The sequence below is a fragment of the Antrostomus carolinensis genome, unplaced genomic scaffold (assembly GCF_000700745.2).
Source record: "Antrostomus carolinensis isolate BGI_N321 unplaced genomic scaffold, ASM70074v2 scaffold48670, whole genome shotgun sequence".
Lineage (NCBI taxonomy): Eukaryota > Metazoa > Chordata > Aves > Caprimulgiformes > Caprimulgidae > Antrostomus > Antrostomus carolinensis.
In genome coordinates, this window is record NW_010290049.1 from 1,586 (window position 1) to 19,470 (window position 17,885).

General features: G+C 36.4%; 1 protein-coding gene across 1 annotated transcript; it reads left to right on the forward strand.

Moving 5' to 3' along the window:
- Positions 1-1,347: 1,347 nt before the first annotated feature.
- LOC104528194 (lebercilin LCA5 like) lies at positions 1,348-14,795 on the forward strand. The gene is given in 8 exon segments (XM_029086034.1): positions 1,348-1,636; positions 4,206-4,328; positions 4,331-4,719; positions 6,205-6,342; positions 8,330-8,423; positions 11,899-12,008; positions 12,300-12,432; positions 14,110-14,795. Coding segments are annotated over 8 exon segments (1,962 nt in total).
- The last annotated feature ends 3,090 nt before the right edge of the window (positions 14,796-17,885 follow it).

A 17,885-nucleotide genomic window follows, 5' to 3' on the forward strand; every position in this document is an offset into this window, starting at 1 on the left:
AGGAGTATGAAGTAATCTGTTCTTCTACTCTTGAGTAGCCTCAGTGGGGAAAAAAATTAAGGTGTAACAGATATTCACAAAGACACATAAAATTAGTCAGAATTCTATATTTTATGCTAAATATATGGGTTTTTTTAAAAAAAGACAAACAATTAGGAGAGTTATTTTTGTTTGCAAATTGGACTATTTAGAGAAGACGATTCCAGAGGAAGCAGCAAAGTTACTTAGGACCTGATCAAACAAAATGAGATCATCATTTCGTCAAAGAACCACATCTCTGACCACAACAGTGCATTACAGGTGGTACTTTCCGAGCTATATGGGTGCACGTAGACATGGAGATAAGTGTCTTGGAGCATTTTCAAAAGCAAACAAATGTGTTAAGTACTGTTAGGCTGTGAAGAAATTGTTTTCATTAAAAAAACACAGAAATTTTCCCTAATGTTTCTTGGGAAATTGGGCAGAGACACTTTTATTCCATTGTGAGGATTTATCGGGCTTTTTTGTTTTTACAAACAATCTTGATTTGAAAATAAATAAAATAATCAACATCCCAAAAGTTTAAGAAAACCTTTATTTCAGTCTCTAAGTCAGATGCTCTGTTGTGCAGCTTTAGGTGCTGCTATATCCTCTACCTACAATGTTAATATGGCAGCTAAGATTTTTTTTTAATATATTTTAATGCATAAGTTAGTTTTGTACTCTGATTTGTGATCTAATTATTGAGAAATATAACTAAATGATATGACATGAATGGAAAGCTAAAAATACTATAAAAACCCAGTTAGAAATATGCAGTTGCTAGAGACTCGAACAATTATTTTTTTAATATTGTAAAGCACTTAGTAGGCATTGAGCATAAATACAATTACACTTCTTTTAAATTACCTTAATCATGGAGAAAATGTAGACATTACAGGAAACAAACTATGGTATCTACTTAGATTTAAATTTTAGTATCTTGTAAATCTTTAGAAAATACATGCCAGTGTCATAGTAAATTCTGAGATAAAAACTAATATGTTTCATCATGTTGCAGTTCATTCTGGAAACAAACTCACCCACTTACTACAGACCACACGATTATTTTATTGGGTTATAGTAGTTTCTTTATATAGTTAAAGACTAATGACTGGGGGTTTTTGAAGGTAACTTAGTATTTCTCAGCATTGTTTAATATGGCTGAGCGCTGGTTAGTATTGCTTATGTTAACTGTAAACAGCTCAATAACATTCTGATTCCTGATAGTTATGAAGATCAACTTTTAAGTCTTCTACCATAACACAGCGGTGAACTCAGATGATTGTTTCCTCCATATTTTAGTGACAGAAGATAGTAAGTCAGAGCATGGCCCAAAAACCAGAGATACTAAAAATTCCTCGAAGAACAGAAGTATCAGAAGCAGCAGCTGTAGCAGATGCAATAATTGTAGGCGACACAGTAGAGAATACAGAAGTGAAAATTCTCACACTAACTATTCTGAGGGCTTTGTCAGAGACTTGCTCTGAAACAGCTAGAAGCGGCAAATGTTTAGAAATATCAGGAATGGAAGAGAAGAAGACACAGGAAAAGGAAAAAAAGAAAAAGAACAAGAAGAAAAAAGGACAGCGTATGTTCCCCCAAGATTATGAAAAAGGTACTTTGTTTTCTGGTAGTAGCAAAATGAGGCTGTCTTGAGAAATATAGCTGTTCCCTTTCTTTGGCATTTTTTCAGTAATTAGGAAGACCAGGGAAACAGTTTTTTAGTGAAGAAAAATAATAAATCATGTTTCAAACACTAGGAAGGGGAGGGAAGAGAGACAGAGGTTCCCTATTGTGTTATCCCACAATACTGGGTGATCCAAGAGGCAAGATAATCACCTGAGATGTGGGAACATCTTTGCAATCCTTATTCTTCAGTTTTAATCTGAGGACTTGAAAATGGCTCTCCCACATATGCTGCAGTTTCTTGTTTTGACTGTGCATCACATGATGAGTCTGAAAAAGCCTTTCCTGAGGAAAGCTACTCAAAAATTATATGTCTGCACAAAAGTGTCAGTTTTGACAAAAAAGCCACGTTTTGGCCAGTTTAGTCATGGTGTATCATGTGAAATTAAATTTGTGCTTCAAAGGAATGACCATATAGCACAAATATATTCCCTTAACATAAATGTTAACGGTGAAGAATCTTTCCATGTCTGCATGTTTTCCTATCTAGGCCCATACTTCCTTAAATCCCACGTCAAAAAATGAGTGTAAAACCAATGACCCTTTTCCTGCTGGGTATCAAAGTTTCTTCAAGATCTAACAAATCTACAAGATGCAAATCAACCAAAAAAAGAGAGAGGAACCATTGATTATCTCTTCATATAAGTTATATACTGATATCAAGAAGTCATACTGCATGAAAATAGCAGACTAGAAAGAATAACCACATTTTTAAAGTACATTTAGCAGAAGAATCATTATTGGCTACTAACTGTGTTGGATATTTTAAGTGGTTATTTTTGCTTGTTCATGGGTACTTGAAATGATCAGTTTCCCAGGAACACTATTATAATGCACATTTTCACCCTGTATAGACGTGTATAGATTTTGCAGTATTTTGTCAGCTTTTGCAGGAAGGTATTTCCCCATTTCTTTGTCATCTTCTCATTCCATTTTGGCAACATAAAGTAGTAATGTAATAGTTGTTATCATTTTGCAAATATTTGTGTGACAGCATTTGAGATCATATTGTATTCTTCGTGTAGTGGAATTGTATTACCGAGAACACGCAGGTGTGATGCTTGTGTACCTTCCATTTGCTTTAGTTTTGACCTCTGGTGAGTTTTTTTCACAGCACCTGTTAATTTTGCTCACAGCAGAAGGTCTTGAAAGTGTCTGACCTCAACTGATTGCTATCATTTCTTTCTGTTTACTTGAATGTCCGTGATAGTCCTTCTTAATCCATTTAAAACATATATAAAAAAACCCCAAACAAAACAACCAAAACCTGCCCTGCCAGTGCCCTACTTTACTTTTCCTACCGCTGATTTGATGTTGCTTCCTATCTGCAACAGGGTGTTCTGGTTGGGGCCTGCTCCTGTAAAGAGTTTGTGCAGAGAAAGAACACCCATTGGCTTCAACAGAAGTGCCTGAAAAGATCTGTCCTTTTCCTCTGGTGTTTTTTAGGTTAGGACCTTGCCTGTTTTATCTATAAATGTTACGTGATCTAGAAATTATTATAAAAAGCTTCTAGCACAATACTGCCTGAAATGTCTTGAGAGCTATATATGCTTGAAAAAGGCGAACACACTCAAGTTTAGAGTCTTCACTATTTTCACATTCTAATTATAATTCAGGAAAGCAAAATGAGAGTGATTCACCCAGAATGCTGGCCATAAAGAAAGGCAAATGGTAGTAATATACTTAGAATGCTAGCTCAAAGAGTTTTTCAATTGCCATATAGAAGCAGGGTACACAACTGCATAACTGTTCTAATAAAAGCATGTGAGGTTTAAAAATCTAGTTCATTTCAAAGCTGACTTGAAAATTCTGGAAAGCTGGTTAGAAATCCTAACTACAGGAAAATTTAACCATGTGCTGTTGTGATCACCTTGGTTTTTGAGTTCTTGCAGACCTGTAGATGACTATGTTGGTTTTTTTCTATCACACCCCTATTCCAGGTGTAAGTCCTCCCTCTTGGGAATCTTTATGGATGGGTTGAGTTTGGTTGGGATGCACAGTCCGCAGATCATGCCTGCATTTGTGAACTGCATGATTTACAGACAGAAAATTGATTGCCATTGATACTGGAGCAATGTGTTAACATAAACATACCTTACTGAGTTGTTTCCAGAGTATTATTGCTGTTTGCCTCAGAAGACACCACCTGTGTAGTTACCCTTGCTAATGGAAAGTGAGCATGATGGCTGTTTTGAATGAAAATGGCTTCAGAGAACGAAAGGAGGGAACCTTGACCTCCTATAGACCTCGGTAGCTATGGCTTAGTGCAGCCATATAAATGCACTTACAGAGATACAAACTCTTCCATGGATTTATCTGTGAAATATTTGAACATTGGAGTCTTAGTGTAGATCTTAAGCATTTTGTCAAATATACCCCAGTTAAACAGCTTGGATGAGCAGTATATGAGCTTATGTGAGCAGTAAAGACACACAGTGATTCTGCTGTCTTAAATGATTGCTCTATATCAATGCCAGTTTACTTTGGTCTGAATACAGGAGGAAAAATATTACCAGCTGAGAAGGTACCACATCAGAGTTCTTCATTTTTAAGCCTGCAGAGCAGTATGATTTCCCAGAAAAAAAATGCAGTGGCTCAGAGAATATCATCAGCAAGACTTCACAGATTAAAGAGCTGAAGAATGAAATATTTGATTTACAACACAAATTAGAAGCATCAAGCTTAGAAAACCATGTTTTGAAACAGCTTCATTGTCGACACTCAAAAGCAATAGGTAGATATCAAAATTCAAAAAGTATCTTGGCAAATCTTTTAGAAAGTCATTATAATGAGGTGAGAAATTTAAGGGAACTCCTGAGGATATCTCAGGAGAATGAGAGAAATACATCCAGGAAGCTCAGAAAAGTTGAAGCAGAGCTGCTAAAAGCTAAAGATGCTTTGCAGAACTTGCATATGCTTTCAGAAGACACAACTCTTGGAGAGAGAGAGAAACCTGATCACAGATTATCTGTCCTTGCAGAAAAAATGGAAGTGAACAAAAAGAGAATACAGGTAATATGTGCATATCATTGTATTTGTGGAACAATAATAGGAGAGGTTTCTGTTCAAGAATAGGGGAAAGGTTTTAGCGTCTTCTTGGCACATTAATGATTCTGATAAAATCCTGTAACATTGAACATTCTTTTTAATCCAGTGCTGTCTTGAGTGTAAGATGCTAAAAATGGCAGTATCCCCTCCCAGTATTTTGAAATCTGTCAGAAATGTATGAGTAGATTAGGTTTGGCAGTAAAGATCTTTTATGAGTCAAGTCGTATGCCTTAATCCACGTCAGAAACGTGGCATATAGCTGGAGAGCAATCTTCAGCAGAGTGTCTGCTCTGCTCCCTGCCAGCAGCATGGGGTGCCCAGCCTTGCTTGGGCCCTTTAGCCACAAGAGCACGGACCCTGATTTACCTTGGCAAAGCAGAGGATTAGTCATACATGGAGACCACCAGGCTGCTGCTGATCTACTTCCTTGAACAACCAAAGCTGGCTTGTCTGGAACTAGCACTGTTATTTTTATATGGTGTCGGTGGGCAGTAGGGACATACCCACATCTCCTCTTCACTAATTACTGTCACTCACTGTTGTTGGCTGTAGGGCCGCTGCTGAATTAAGCAGTAGTCAGGCGTCCTAGATTTTATGTTTGGTTCTTCTGTTGGTTTATGGTGCAACTGTAGTAAAAACCTGCTGGGAGTTTAAGAGGAGATAATTAATCTCCTTTTAATATCTCTCTTACTGAGCCTTTCACAAAAAGACAGGAATATAGTTTTTAATACAAAATTGGAAGAGTGAAGTTTCCACTGTCCTCCAGGAATTAAATTCCAGTTCCTATGGGATATATTATGCATAGAATTAAATAAAGAGACAGGCAATCTTAGAAGCATTTCACCATCTGAACAACTAGGTCTGAAGTACATTTATTACATGAAAGAAAATTAAAATATGAAACGCTGAATTCAGACTCTCTTTTGAAAACTTTCTGTTTACAGAAGTCCTAGTGAGAAGCTATAAAAAGCATGCAGGCTTGGGTATCCACCTTACAGTTTTAGTAACCATAATTTCAGTGTATGGCACTGAGTTCTGATGATAAAGTACTCAATAAATTACCTAGTTTTAATTTACACTAAGCCTCCTTATGCTGCTGCAGTTAATAGATCTCAGTGTGAGCAGAAATGTTGTGTTAACATTTCTCAAAGATGATTGTATTTATTAATCCATCAGAAAGGTGATGTACAGCCTTATTTTTTATGTTTGAATGCCAAATATACTGTTTTTGTTTACTAAAATATGTTTTAACCCAGGTTTTGCTCATTTCTAAAGTAATTTTTCAGATACTTCATCATAATTTAATGCATTGTTTACAATAGAATATGATTATTAGAAGCGTGCTTTTAATTATTTTAGCATGTTTATTTTTTAAATCTGGTAAGAACTGAAATTTTTCAACAGTCATACTGAGTATATCAATATGGTAAAACATGTAATTTTTTTAAGAGCCTAGAAAAGCAGCTGAATTTGAACAATAGCACCTTTATCCAGCAGCTGGCAAATGAGAACAAAAAAGCTGTGGAAGCTGGGATAATTACAAAGAACTTGCAAATGGAAATTAACTCTCTTCACCAAAAAATTAAGGTATGCAAGATTTTAAACAAGTTTCTGTTCCTACAAGAAAAATAAAGTATTTAATTTTACCTATTTAATTTTACCTATTTTTCTTTTATATTATTTAGTAATGGAATTTTTGTTTCCTAATTGAGTCTATAGTCTACCAAAAAAAGGCAAAATATCAAATGATTAAATTCTTGTAGGGTCTCAGTAGTTCAATAACTGATCAAAAGTTCAAAGTAGTTCAATAACTAATCAAAACAGAGATTAATGCATCACAATTTGAACAAATAATCCACACCAACTTGATATATCTAGGTCAATGTATTCATCTACTATCTTTAAGTGAGCTCCCTAACAGAAAAACTTTCAAATCAAAATGAGCCAAATACTGCAATCTGCAAATCTAGAATTTAACAAAAAGACCTATGTAAATGTTTCAGCAGTTTGTTTAAATTCCAGATTGGTTTTCAGACAAATATTTTTGGGACAAATATTTCCAGTTCAACTCTTACTGTAATGCTTGTAAACCAAACATACAAGAGAACCTAAAATTGACACTAACTAGAAATAGAAACAAAACTGCCATGAATGGTATGTCATAGAGGTTGTAAACAAGAAAAACAGTACATATTCCAGAAAATGTGAAAACCCTTGTAACTTTTTAGTAATTTAAACTGGTTTGTAACACAGTTAAAATAGACTTTTTTATTTCTATGTAAAGTGACCAATCCATCTGTTGGTGATCCCGTGACGGAGCTTTCTCTTTCTAAATGGAATCAAATGTCTGTGAATCAAATGTTGTTATGGGGAGTTTTCCCAGACATTGTGAAGGGCAGAACTGGCAAATCCTGAGGATTCGTGGAGATTTACATTTCTGTACAGGGGCATTGTTTGTCCCTCTTACCTATGGATCAGGTGCAGACACTTTCCTCCTGATATTTGGCAGCAGCCAGGCTGCCTAGCTGCAAAAGCCCTGTTGGGAAAGGGAGAAAGTACAGTGCTCTTCCTGGGCCCCTTATCAATGCTCCTGACCAGCACTTGCAGTGCTCTTTACCTGCTAGAGTCTGATTTCCACCTAATAGGTGCAGATCTGGCAGATGGGAATAATTATAGTCCCAGGAACACTAATATAAAACTGTTCCAAAATGCAAATTAATCCAAAGAACAGTGCTCACCTTCACGCTTCTCTAAAAGATCTCTATTGTTTAATGTATTTTCTACATGATTTTCTATGTGTGTCCAGTTGTCTTAATGTTGTATTTTCAGATTCATAAAACCTTCTGTTGTTTACCACAAAGAAGACCAGACATGCTTCTTAACCTTATTTCTGTGCCAGAACAGAGTTTATTCTTACAAATTCATAGTTTTGGTTACCTGGCTTACTCAGACCACTCAAGGTATTCAGACACGCTTTCAGCACACCCTGTATCTCCAAAGTAAATGCAGCTCCTATTTTTCACATTAAAAAAATGATATTATGAGAGTGTTACTGAAATCTCTCTTCTGTGTTTAAGACAGATTTCAGTAAGGAAAGAGGACTCTTGCTAAATGGATTTTAAAAGTGTGCCTCTTAAGTTTATGTCATCTCCCAAGCAATAGGTTGTAAAACAGAACTGAGCACATTGTAACCAAAAGCACTGAGTAAATAAACCTAAAAAAAAAAAGTAAGTAAAGCCAAAAATTGTTTAGTCTGAAAAAAATAACTCAGAACAACAAATGAAAAAATCATTGGAGAAGACTTTTCTGAAAGAGAAGAGAGAATTTTCTGAAAATTGTTTTATGAGAAAGATCTTGTAGGTGTACAGATGTGTTCTTAGCCTTAAAAAGGGAGAATTTTGATTTGGCTCATGAGAAAAATGATAGATTCCTATTTATGTAAAAGACAAAATCACCACATATCCAAGCACAAAGCAAAATCACTGTCAGTTTTCTCCCAACGTGGGAAAATTACATTGGTAAAATGTAATTCTTAATGCACATTAGAAGTTTAATAGTGTTTATTTCTTCTTAGGAAAAGGATCGTCAACTTTATGTAAGAAATATATATGCAAATCAGATGCCTAAAATTCCAAAGGACAAGAGTGATTCAATACCTCATGAAAAAAGTAAGTGTATATTCATTTTCCTTTTTGTTTAGCTATGTGAAACGTACATTGTTTTATAACTGGGACATATATTCCAAAATAAAAGCCAATATAGTACTTTCATATGGTCTAAAAATATTCTGTCATATATAATTTAAAGAGAACTGCTTGGTTTTTTGCTCATTTATGTTGTGAATACAAATACATGGCCTATTTTAATATTTAACCCAATTTTCATCATTAATAGCTTTTATCATACACAGTTTTAGTATACAAACAGTGATAGTAGCGCTGCTATTTTAAGGGTCTGTTTGCCTCAAGAGCTGTTTGCCTGTTTGTTTGTTAACAAGGTGAAGCTATCAGTCCACAGAGCTTTTACAGCTTAATTTTTGTTCAGGCTGTTCTCTTTGACTTGGCCTGGAGAAGTGACCTCCCTAGACCTAGAATTCCCACAACATGGCTCACTAACCCAAAGCACTTCACGAACAACCCTCCTGTAGCAACTTCCTAGCTCTAGTACAGACTTTCAAAGTGCTTTTATATGAGCAAAAATAATGAATTTAATTTGTTCTTTAAAAACAATTTTCGTACCCTAAAAATCCTTAGACTCTGTAACTCACAAATAGCAGAGGTGATTCAATGTCCATTATTGAAGCTCTTGCAACTTGCATTTTGTTGGGATGAAAGGAGAGGAGGAGATTTCAGATACAAGGTTCAGGAAATTCAAAGGCCAGTCTGATGATCATTCTGTCAGCTTATCTGAGGGAAGAGAATGTTTATCCTTAGTAGTCCTTTGGTTTTTAGCGTAAGTAAATTTAAATGGGCAACTAGAGACCATTATAACCCAGTTATTGTATATCTTCTCAGTTAATTCTATGCGCAGAACTGATCTTATTTAGTATAATATAGTAGATTGATAGAAAAGAACAATGGAAAGTTAATTCTATCAAGGAAGAAAGATCTCTTTAGTAAAGAGTATTTCTTCCACATGGATGCTCAGACAGGTATTGGAGAGAAATATCTACTAGATGCCATCTTGTCTATCAACGATTCCAAAAGCAGCTACCTTGTGTGGGATTCAACTGCCTAATTATAGGCATCTAGTGCCATTTGAGATGTCCTAGCACATTCTTCCTGGCCCTGTAGAAGGATATGGGTGTCCCATCGGTCCCATGTAATGTGTGTGGATACCTTGAAGGTACTCGAGGGCATCTCAGATAGCATGAGGCGCCTGTGCTCAGACAAGTGGATCCCACCTCTGGAACTGAGGGAGCAACAGCTAAAAGCAATTACAGATCATACAAGCCAAGAACTGTTACGTTACGTATGTGGTCATTATGTTCATGAAGGACAAAAATGTTGAAGAAGATAGTTTTCTTGAAGCACTTATAAATTTCTAATTGTCACATGCTTTAGATGTAGTATCTAGAATTTACTAATAAATGTGTCTTATACAGAAACTAATAAACGGATTTCAAGTACTTTCCCCACATTGAGAGTAATATTTTGCCTCCTACTGAGAATTGGAAGCATTCTGTCAATATCCTAAAGGAGAGCTTTTGACTTTCCTGTGTAAAGCACCTCTTCAAAATACTGGTCAGATACTCCTCCTCCTAAACTGAAGGAGGAACTGGAACTTTCTTCGTATAGGTACAGAAGAGTACTTAAAATTTACATGGCAGCAAGCATATCTGCTGCAAATATTGCACATGTCCACAGAATTCTTCAAATTATGTTATCAGTACAAAGTCTTATCATAGTTAGTTGCTTATTTCTTTCCTCTTCATTGTCTTTGCAAATCCATTACTCTGCCTTAACTACAGGTGAACTACGGGGAAAAGGTCGGTAATTCAAATTGTAAAATAAGAAACACAAATTCCTACTTCTCATTCCAAGTCAGACATGTTTTTTTATGAATCTCTGAATTCCAGCTTTAGTGACGTCACGTAACCAGCTGTGTTTTTTAAAATTTTATTTACATACGGACTTGTACAATATTGTTATTTAAATTACAGTACTTAAATAACTGTTTACTATTTAAGTTCTTCTTTTCTTTAAGCAAGATAAGGCAGCTTAGTTGAAGGGATACCTCATAGTCTGTAATGAAAAGATTCCAAGCAAAATGGTCTGATCTTTTGTTAGTTTTGGCCAATAATGGTTTCATTCTCTGCCAGTTAATGGAAACAGATGATTTAGAAATCTAGAACTGGAATTACTGACAATTGTTTTTCTTTTCCACCGTTGACTTGAATTTTCCTATAAGAGACTTAGAAAGAGCTACTTCTTCAAGTAGTTATTTTCTATTCTGCGTTTGCAAAAATTTTTACCCAGCAGGAAAGAAAAAAAGACATGTGGGGCTGCATTTTTTAAACAAATAGCTGAACGTAGGCTTGCTTAGGTTATCAGAAAGCTCTGTGTACATACATAAAATTGATTTATTGAATGAAGCCATTAATTTCATGTGCTTTTCCTGAGAGCAGTGTGCTCAGTTGTGGGAGGGTCACACCAGTTCGTCTAGAGGTACAGCTCCCCCTAGTTCTGAATCTGAGCAACGCTCCGCTGATCTCTCTTGGAAAAGCTGCCGAAGTGACTACTTGCTGGTTGCCTTTCAAAAGGGAAAATTAATTCCCTCCACGTTATCAGAGCCGTTCCTTCAAGAGTAATCCTCAAATTGGTTATCAACATCCTTTTTACCACCAAACTTCAAACATTCGAAAATCATCATTTTTATGGAGAGTCTTCCTCTGATTTCAGAGATCAAAACTGGGAATAAGATCAAACGTTGACAAAGGGAAGATCCCATTTTTGCTGCTGTTCTAGCATCTTTCTCAGCTACAGTACTCATGTCAAAATTATTCTCAAAATCGATTAAAAGAACAATATACTCACCTTCCCCATCCCACTTCCATTCAGCTCTTTCTTTAAATTTCTCATTCAGTCACTCCTGTGGCATCTCTTTTCAAAGACCATAGATATTTCAAACAGTGTTAAGCATTTCCCCTGAAGAGTTTAGTTCCAGACAGCCTTACGTAAGTGCTTAACTTTGAGAAAGCTGAGTAACCAAGTCAGAGGCATAAAAGCACTCATGTTAATTATAGTCTGTGAGATCTGAATCTAGGAACCTGAAAGCTGAGGCCTCACACCAGACCCCTTAAATTTACGTTAGAATGTTACCATGCAAATTAAGCCCATATAGGCTCTAAGGTATAGACACGTTTGCCTGACTTCACATGTTCTATCTGAAGAGGACTTTTTAAATCTTAAAACTTAAGTATATAATGTATGGATGAAAATGCTCAAAAGTCCAGGTAACTGTTTGTGTTCCAGTTTCAGCATTTATAGATCAAGCAAAACATAATTTCTTCATTAAAGGGCAAAAAAATGTAAATCCTAGGCCACATAGCAGTATTATCAGTCATCAAAGATATCTTTTGTTTATACTGGCAATATAATTCCAGACACTACAGTATTGCTAATGGTTGTCCTTTTTCAATAGGTCTTAGCATAAACAGATCAGTACAAGTAGATAAACAGAATTTTAGATCACTGCTGCTGTCACAGCACCAAACTCAGGAAACAGAAAAAAGTCCAGTTCAGCTAACAAAGGTAGGAAACATCTGGATCCAACGCCTTGTTGAAGCTCTCGGTTAAGCTATACGTTGTTCTGTAAGTTTCAGTAATATCCTGATTAGCCTGATCCATTATCTTAACTTTCTAGGATATGGATTTTGTGTGAATGTATTTATATTACAGAGAATATGTAGAACAGACATTGTAACACAAAAGAATATAACAGAAATTACTAATCTTTTTATAAGTATTGCACTGACTGTGTACTTTTTAAGGTCACTAAACAATTATTCCCTTATTATTTTTACCTTTAATTGCTAATTATAGGATAAAAAGTCTTCTGAAGATAAGAATCAAGAAGCTAAAGCAAACGAAGCATACACAGATGCCCAATGTAGAACAGAAAAGCAATCAACCAAGAAAATACCAAAGCCAGAAACTTTTAATAGAACACATAGAGGTAGATTTTAACATGCTTCCCAGAAGCTCATTTGACCTTTTCAAAAGCTGAATGAACCAATGCTATTGGTGATTTACATGGGTCTGACAACCATTAGGCGGCACCTGACTGACAGGAACTAGTTCAGCAAAATAATATATGAAAGCGTCACTGAAGTCCAGTGAAGCTGCTGGCAGTGCTGCACTGACAGCAGAGCAGCTCCACAGTATACAGCTGTACTTCTAAAAAGAGTTCCTGGTCACGCTGGTAAAAAGTCAGTGCTTCATCTGTAAAAGTATACATCACTTAATCGTTTGTTAATTCCACACTAATCAAATCCTGATCTCAAATTGTTGGTTGTGAATCTTCATCGTAGGTGATGCCAACATATATTTCTGTCTCGGGATCTATTGCTGAAAAAGGAAAAGGACTTCCTCAAGGGCTGGGAGTATCTCCTCATTACAATGATCTATTTACAAATCTTAGCCGTTGATTATGCTCTCATATAACAGTTATATGCAAGGGACTCATCTATTAACACCTTTATTTTGAAGAGATTCTATAGAACAGAAGAAACCAATGCCTCTATTCCTTTATCAGAGTTTTTCTTTCTAAAAATATTAATGTTATTTTAATTATAGTGAGGCTTCTAGAAAGAACCAAGATCTGAATGCCATCATGCAAAATACTTCACAAAGGGTAGGAGACATTGTGTGACCTACAGGTCACACATTTACAGAGGGGAAGCAGGTTGTTGAGGTCACTTACTAGATCAGTAGCAGAGCCAGTAATCTGGAATGCGTTAACTCCTGTGTTTTGTACGCTGCCTTTTCAGCCTGCAACCTTTCCAGACCCCACCAGATAACTGAAGTCACTATTTGTCTTTGAAATCCCCTTTTAAAATTGACAGAAAACACAGGTCTTCTGATTCTGCCACCAGTGAACTCTCTCTCCTCACTGTTTGCCAGACTCAATCCTGTCTTCCTCCCACCGACAATGTCAGGCCTACTTACTGAAGTCTTGTTTAGCTATTTTAGTTATTGCAACTTCATACCTCTCCTTTAAGCTTGGAATCGATCTCATTTTGGAGGTTCTCGTGAGTCTCTCCAAAGCACAGAGCCTATTGCAATTTGTCCCCTGCAGCAGCCAAATGCATTGACTGTAGGCATTCAGTAGACACATACCTTTTTCTACTAAAAATTGGAGCCAACTCATGTACAGGTTAGAGAGTTGCAGTATATTCTACTCCATGCAACAAGCAACTGTGTTGTCAGCTAAGGGAGAGAAAATCATAGGTCTATTTAAGTTCCATTTAAAAGCAAGAAAATTAGTTAGAGTTTAGCTCTCATGTGGTTTCGCTGTTGCACTGTACGTGATTTTTCTGGCCCTTATATTTAGCCATTACTGATTATATTTGCATGCTAATTAATTCGATAAAATTAAACATAATGAAAAAGGCAAAAATTAAGATATTTAGCTGGATTCAATGGCACAATGATTGTGTTTAAATCTTGCCCCATTCTGTTATATTTAGTAGTAAATAGCATTGTCATAACACCCAAGACTGAAATACTATCAATAGCAGCAACTTAAGCAATGAAATAAGGAATTGAAACTTGCTGTCATTAACACTTCATGACTGTCTGTGTTCTTCGGCAATTTAAGAACATTCCTAAAACCCACAATATTTCATTTTAGAGTATTTAAGGAAGGGCAGACTACTGATGGAAGAATACACTTGCTTGGAATTTATGAAAGAAGAAAAAAAGACAGATTTGCTTGGATGGGAGCTGAAGCAGCTGATGAAAACTGAAGAGACTCATCTAAGTGACAGTGTAAAAGAGAACAATCAAGAGGAAGATGCAGTTGAACAACACGAAAAAGAAGAAAAAAAGCCAGATGAACAGCTAAAGAACAGTGAGAAAGCAGGGAGTAAATGTGTAATGCCAGGTCTAAGAGACAAAACACTCATTAGGCTGAAAAAAAATTCCATATTCTCAGAAGCCACTGAGAATTTGCACCATGGGCTTCCTACATCAGGCACAAAACCCCAAAAAGGCAGTCTTTGCAAACATGGACATGCAGGTCAGGGCTGCAGAGAAATGGCTGAATCAGGAGTGAAGAATTCCTTTGGGCTACAGGAACCACCTTTTGGTGAAGTTACGGAAACAAGGCAGAAGGAGAGTTGCACTGAAGCAGAAAGCTGCGTTCATGTGCCATTTGCTGACAGGAAAAACAGACTTATGAAAGAACTCTCTGGACCCAGCTATGTTTGAAGAGACAACCATTCAAGTTCTAACATCAGAGGAATGAAGAAAGAGGAGGGAAAGGATGCAGGATTACATAAGCCAAATTTCAAACCACTGCTACTAACTAGTTTGTAATATTTAGCATCTAACACTAACGAAATTGTCATGAGAATACACAAACTAATTGTTCTGATAGTTAAGTACATCAACTTTACTCTAGAAATATGAATACTTTAAAACTTTTTTTTTAAAAAAAACCCCAGTGTTTTTACCTTCTTTAAATCCATATTAAATCTTACAAGTACTGAGAATTTCTTTCAATTTTCCGAAAGATAGTCAAATCAGTTGTCATTCTTCTGTTCTTGGTCTGTGTGCATGCATGTGCTTCTTAGTAAGAGTGCCTTAACAATTACACTTTTACCTGTGATCAGGTGTCCACATTAGTCATTGTTTTCTAATTACTATTTTATTGCCTTCTCTCTGCAGGTTGAATTTTGAAGCTGATTATTTATTAGCTAACTGAAGTGAGCAATCTGCTTTTCATAAGGTTCATTATTGGGTTAGTACCAACAATGCAATAAAAGAAAATATTTTTTTTATTTTCTTCACTCCTGAAATAGCTTCCAGAATTCACACATAATAAAAATAATTTGCTATTGCATTGTTTTCATTAGCATTATAAAGCTCTAAAGCTTCGTTCTTTTCCACTGTTTGAACTTAGCAAAGCAGTTTGTCTGGTAACTTCCACAGCTGACATCCAAAGATGAATGTGCAAGAGTAGACTATTGTTTTGGAGAAGTCAGGCATATCCAGTTCTCAAAAAGCCTTTAAAAATCCTCTGTTTAAAGTTATGTAAGCTGGGGTAGCAGGATTATGTTTTGTTCCTCATAGTAATTCGTGAAACACTTGCTAGAATGTGAAGTTAGGAAAAATTATGTATATTCTATTAATTTTTAAAGGCAGTAGCACTTAACTAAAAAAAATTCAAAAAATAATACTGCAAAAGCTTTTAAAGGTGATGAAGACATTTAGATCTGAACCTACTTGCAGTATATTTCTTTTCAAAATGTCCAAGGTTTTTCCTGAAGTAATGCTTCAGCCGTACAGTGGACAGGTTTCAAAGCACAACTTTGTGCAGTGGGAAGAGTAGGTGTTCCTCCTCTATGAGCTATCAACACTTCTGCAACACCTCTGCTGCTGTCCCAAAGCTCAGAGCAAACAGGCACAGGTAATCCCACACTCCTGTGTTACTGACGAGGGCACCAAAAGCCTTTTTGCCCTTAATCACCCAGGGTTTGGCCAGAGCAGCCCACAAACTGCCCATGGGATGACCCCATCTGAGTGTGGATAAACAGCAAATGCCCCTGTGAAGATTGTGATTGATACTGCTCTTCTTGACTTCACTGTGTTAAACTCCATAACAGCCAAGTAGAAATATCATTAGCCACATCTTTAGATTCAGAAATATGTCAATGTCATATTGAAATAATCTGTCCCAAATACTTTAAAAAATAATAATAATAAAATAATCCTGTTGATTCCAACAGTATCTCCTTATGCAAGAACATGGGGAGGGGTGTTGGTTTGGGTTATTTTGGTATTTTTTTTTAGGAAAACTGTGATTAACATTGAAAATGGATTGGAAAACCTGAGATGGGTGGAAAAACTTTATTTTGTTAATAAAAACACAATTATACATAACAATCACAACATTTTTTCTTGATGATATTTAATGCATCTATTTTCATGTTGGCTAAATGTAATCTTTAATATAAAACATTTTTTTTTTAAATTAACACTTAAAAAACCAAAACCACTGCATGCATATATACATACACACACACACACACACAAAGTATCATGACCTTTTGAACTAATTTCTAAATGCAGTGCTAATTACAGAGGGGCCCTGGCCCCTTCCTTCCTGCAGGAAGCCAAAGGACCTGCAATAACTTAACAGATGCATTCCACTGAAGCCCAGCAGAAGAGGGAAAGGTGTCCCCTACAGCTTGGTTCAAATTCATGTCAAAAAGTGTGGAACAAGAACTTTATAAACCACCCATGTGTCTTATGGGGCAGCAATGAGAGAGTTGCAGGTACCACTGCAGCATGGAAGATAAGACAAATCTGTTGCTGTTCTACAGGTGTGGGACTGGGAAGAATTCTGTCCACCTTTAAATTCAAAATACTGTGGCTGATTCCCGAACCTAAATACAGGAAGAAGGATTTACTCTAAAACAGAACATTGTTTTCCCTCCTCCTCCTGCTTACTACAATTCTGTTAGTACTTTAGACATTTAAATCACTAATTTGCCTTTTGACATTTACACAGCTGTTTTGGGCTATCCTGGATTGTCTCAAGCCCTCAGAAATGCAGTCCTCCAAAAGAGCTGCACTGCTCTTTCTTAACGTGGCGCTTAAGAGGGTTGGCCAGATCTTTCCTCCCAAAACATGGAAGGAAATAGTTTCAGTGATACTCACTCAGTTTGGGAAGGAGAAAAAATGTCAAGGAATGAAAGGTCAGTTATCAATAAAAGTAGGAAAAAATTCAAGTGTTCAATGAATTCTAAAAGTCAGGGAGGAAAAAGTAGCCAGCCATCCTGTATGTGGCAACTGAGTGAGTCTCATAAGAGATAAAATGTTGATTCTACATGTGTATCAATAACGCATTTTCTAAGACCAAGAATACACCAATTCTGTGATTCTGTGTAATTCTAGTGTAAAAAAAAACCAAACCCAAAACCACAAAACCAAAACCAAGCAGGGAACTAGTTCTGTTTTACCCTAAACCAACCAAACCACCTACCTCTATCCTCTAGTACCACTTGTCACCAAATATAATCCCACCTTTGGGTGAAACTACCATATTATACAGCAAAGAAACAGCAAAACTCCCCAACGAATTCCTAATGCCAGTGCATTTTCAACTTAAAAATACAAATCCAACTGTGGTGGTCTGACCCACAGTGGGACCATGTGGTCCTGCACTCACTCCCCCCACCTGGTGAGATGGGAAGGGAATCACAACAAAGGGGCACAGATTAGGACAAGGACAGGGATGTCTCACTCAGCAGTTATGGTCATGGGCAAAACAGACTCACCTTGGGGAAGAAAAATCAATTTAATTTGTTGCCATTCATCCGAGTAGCACAGTGAGACATAACAACCACATCTGACAACACCTTCCCCAACCTCTCCCTTCTTCTCGGGCTCAAATCACTTTGC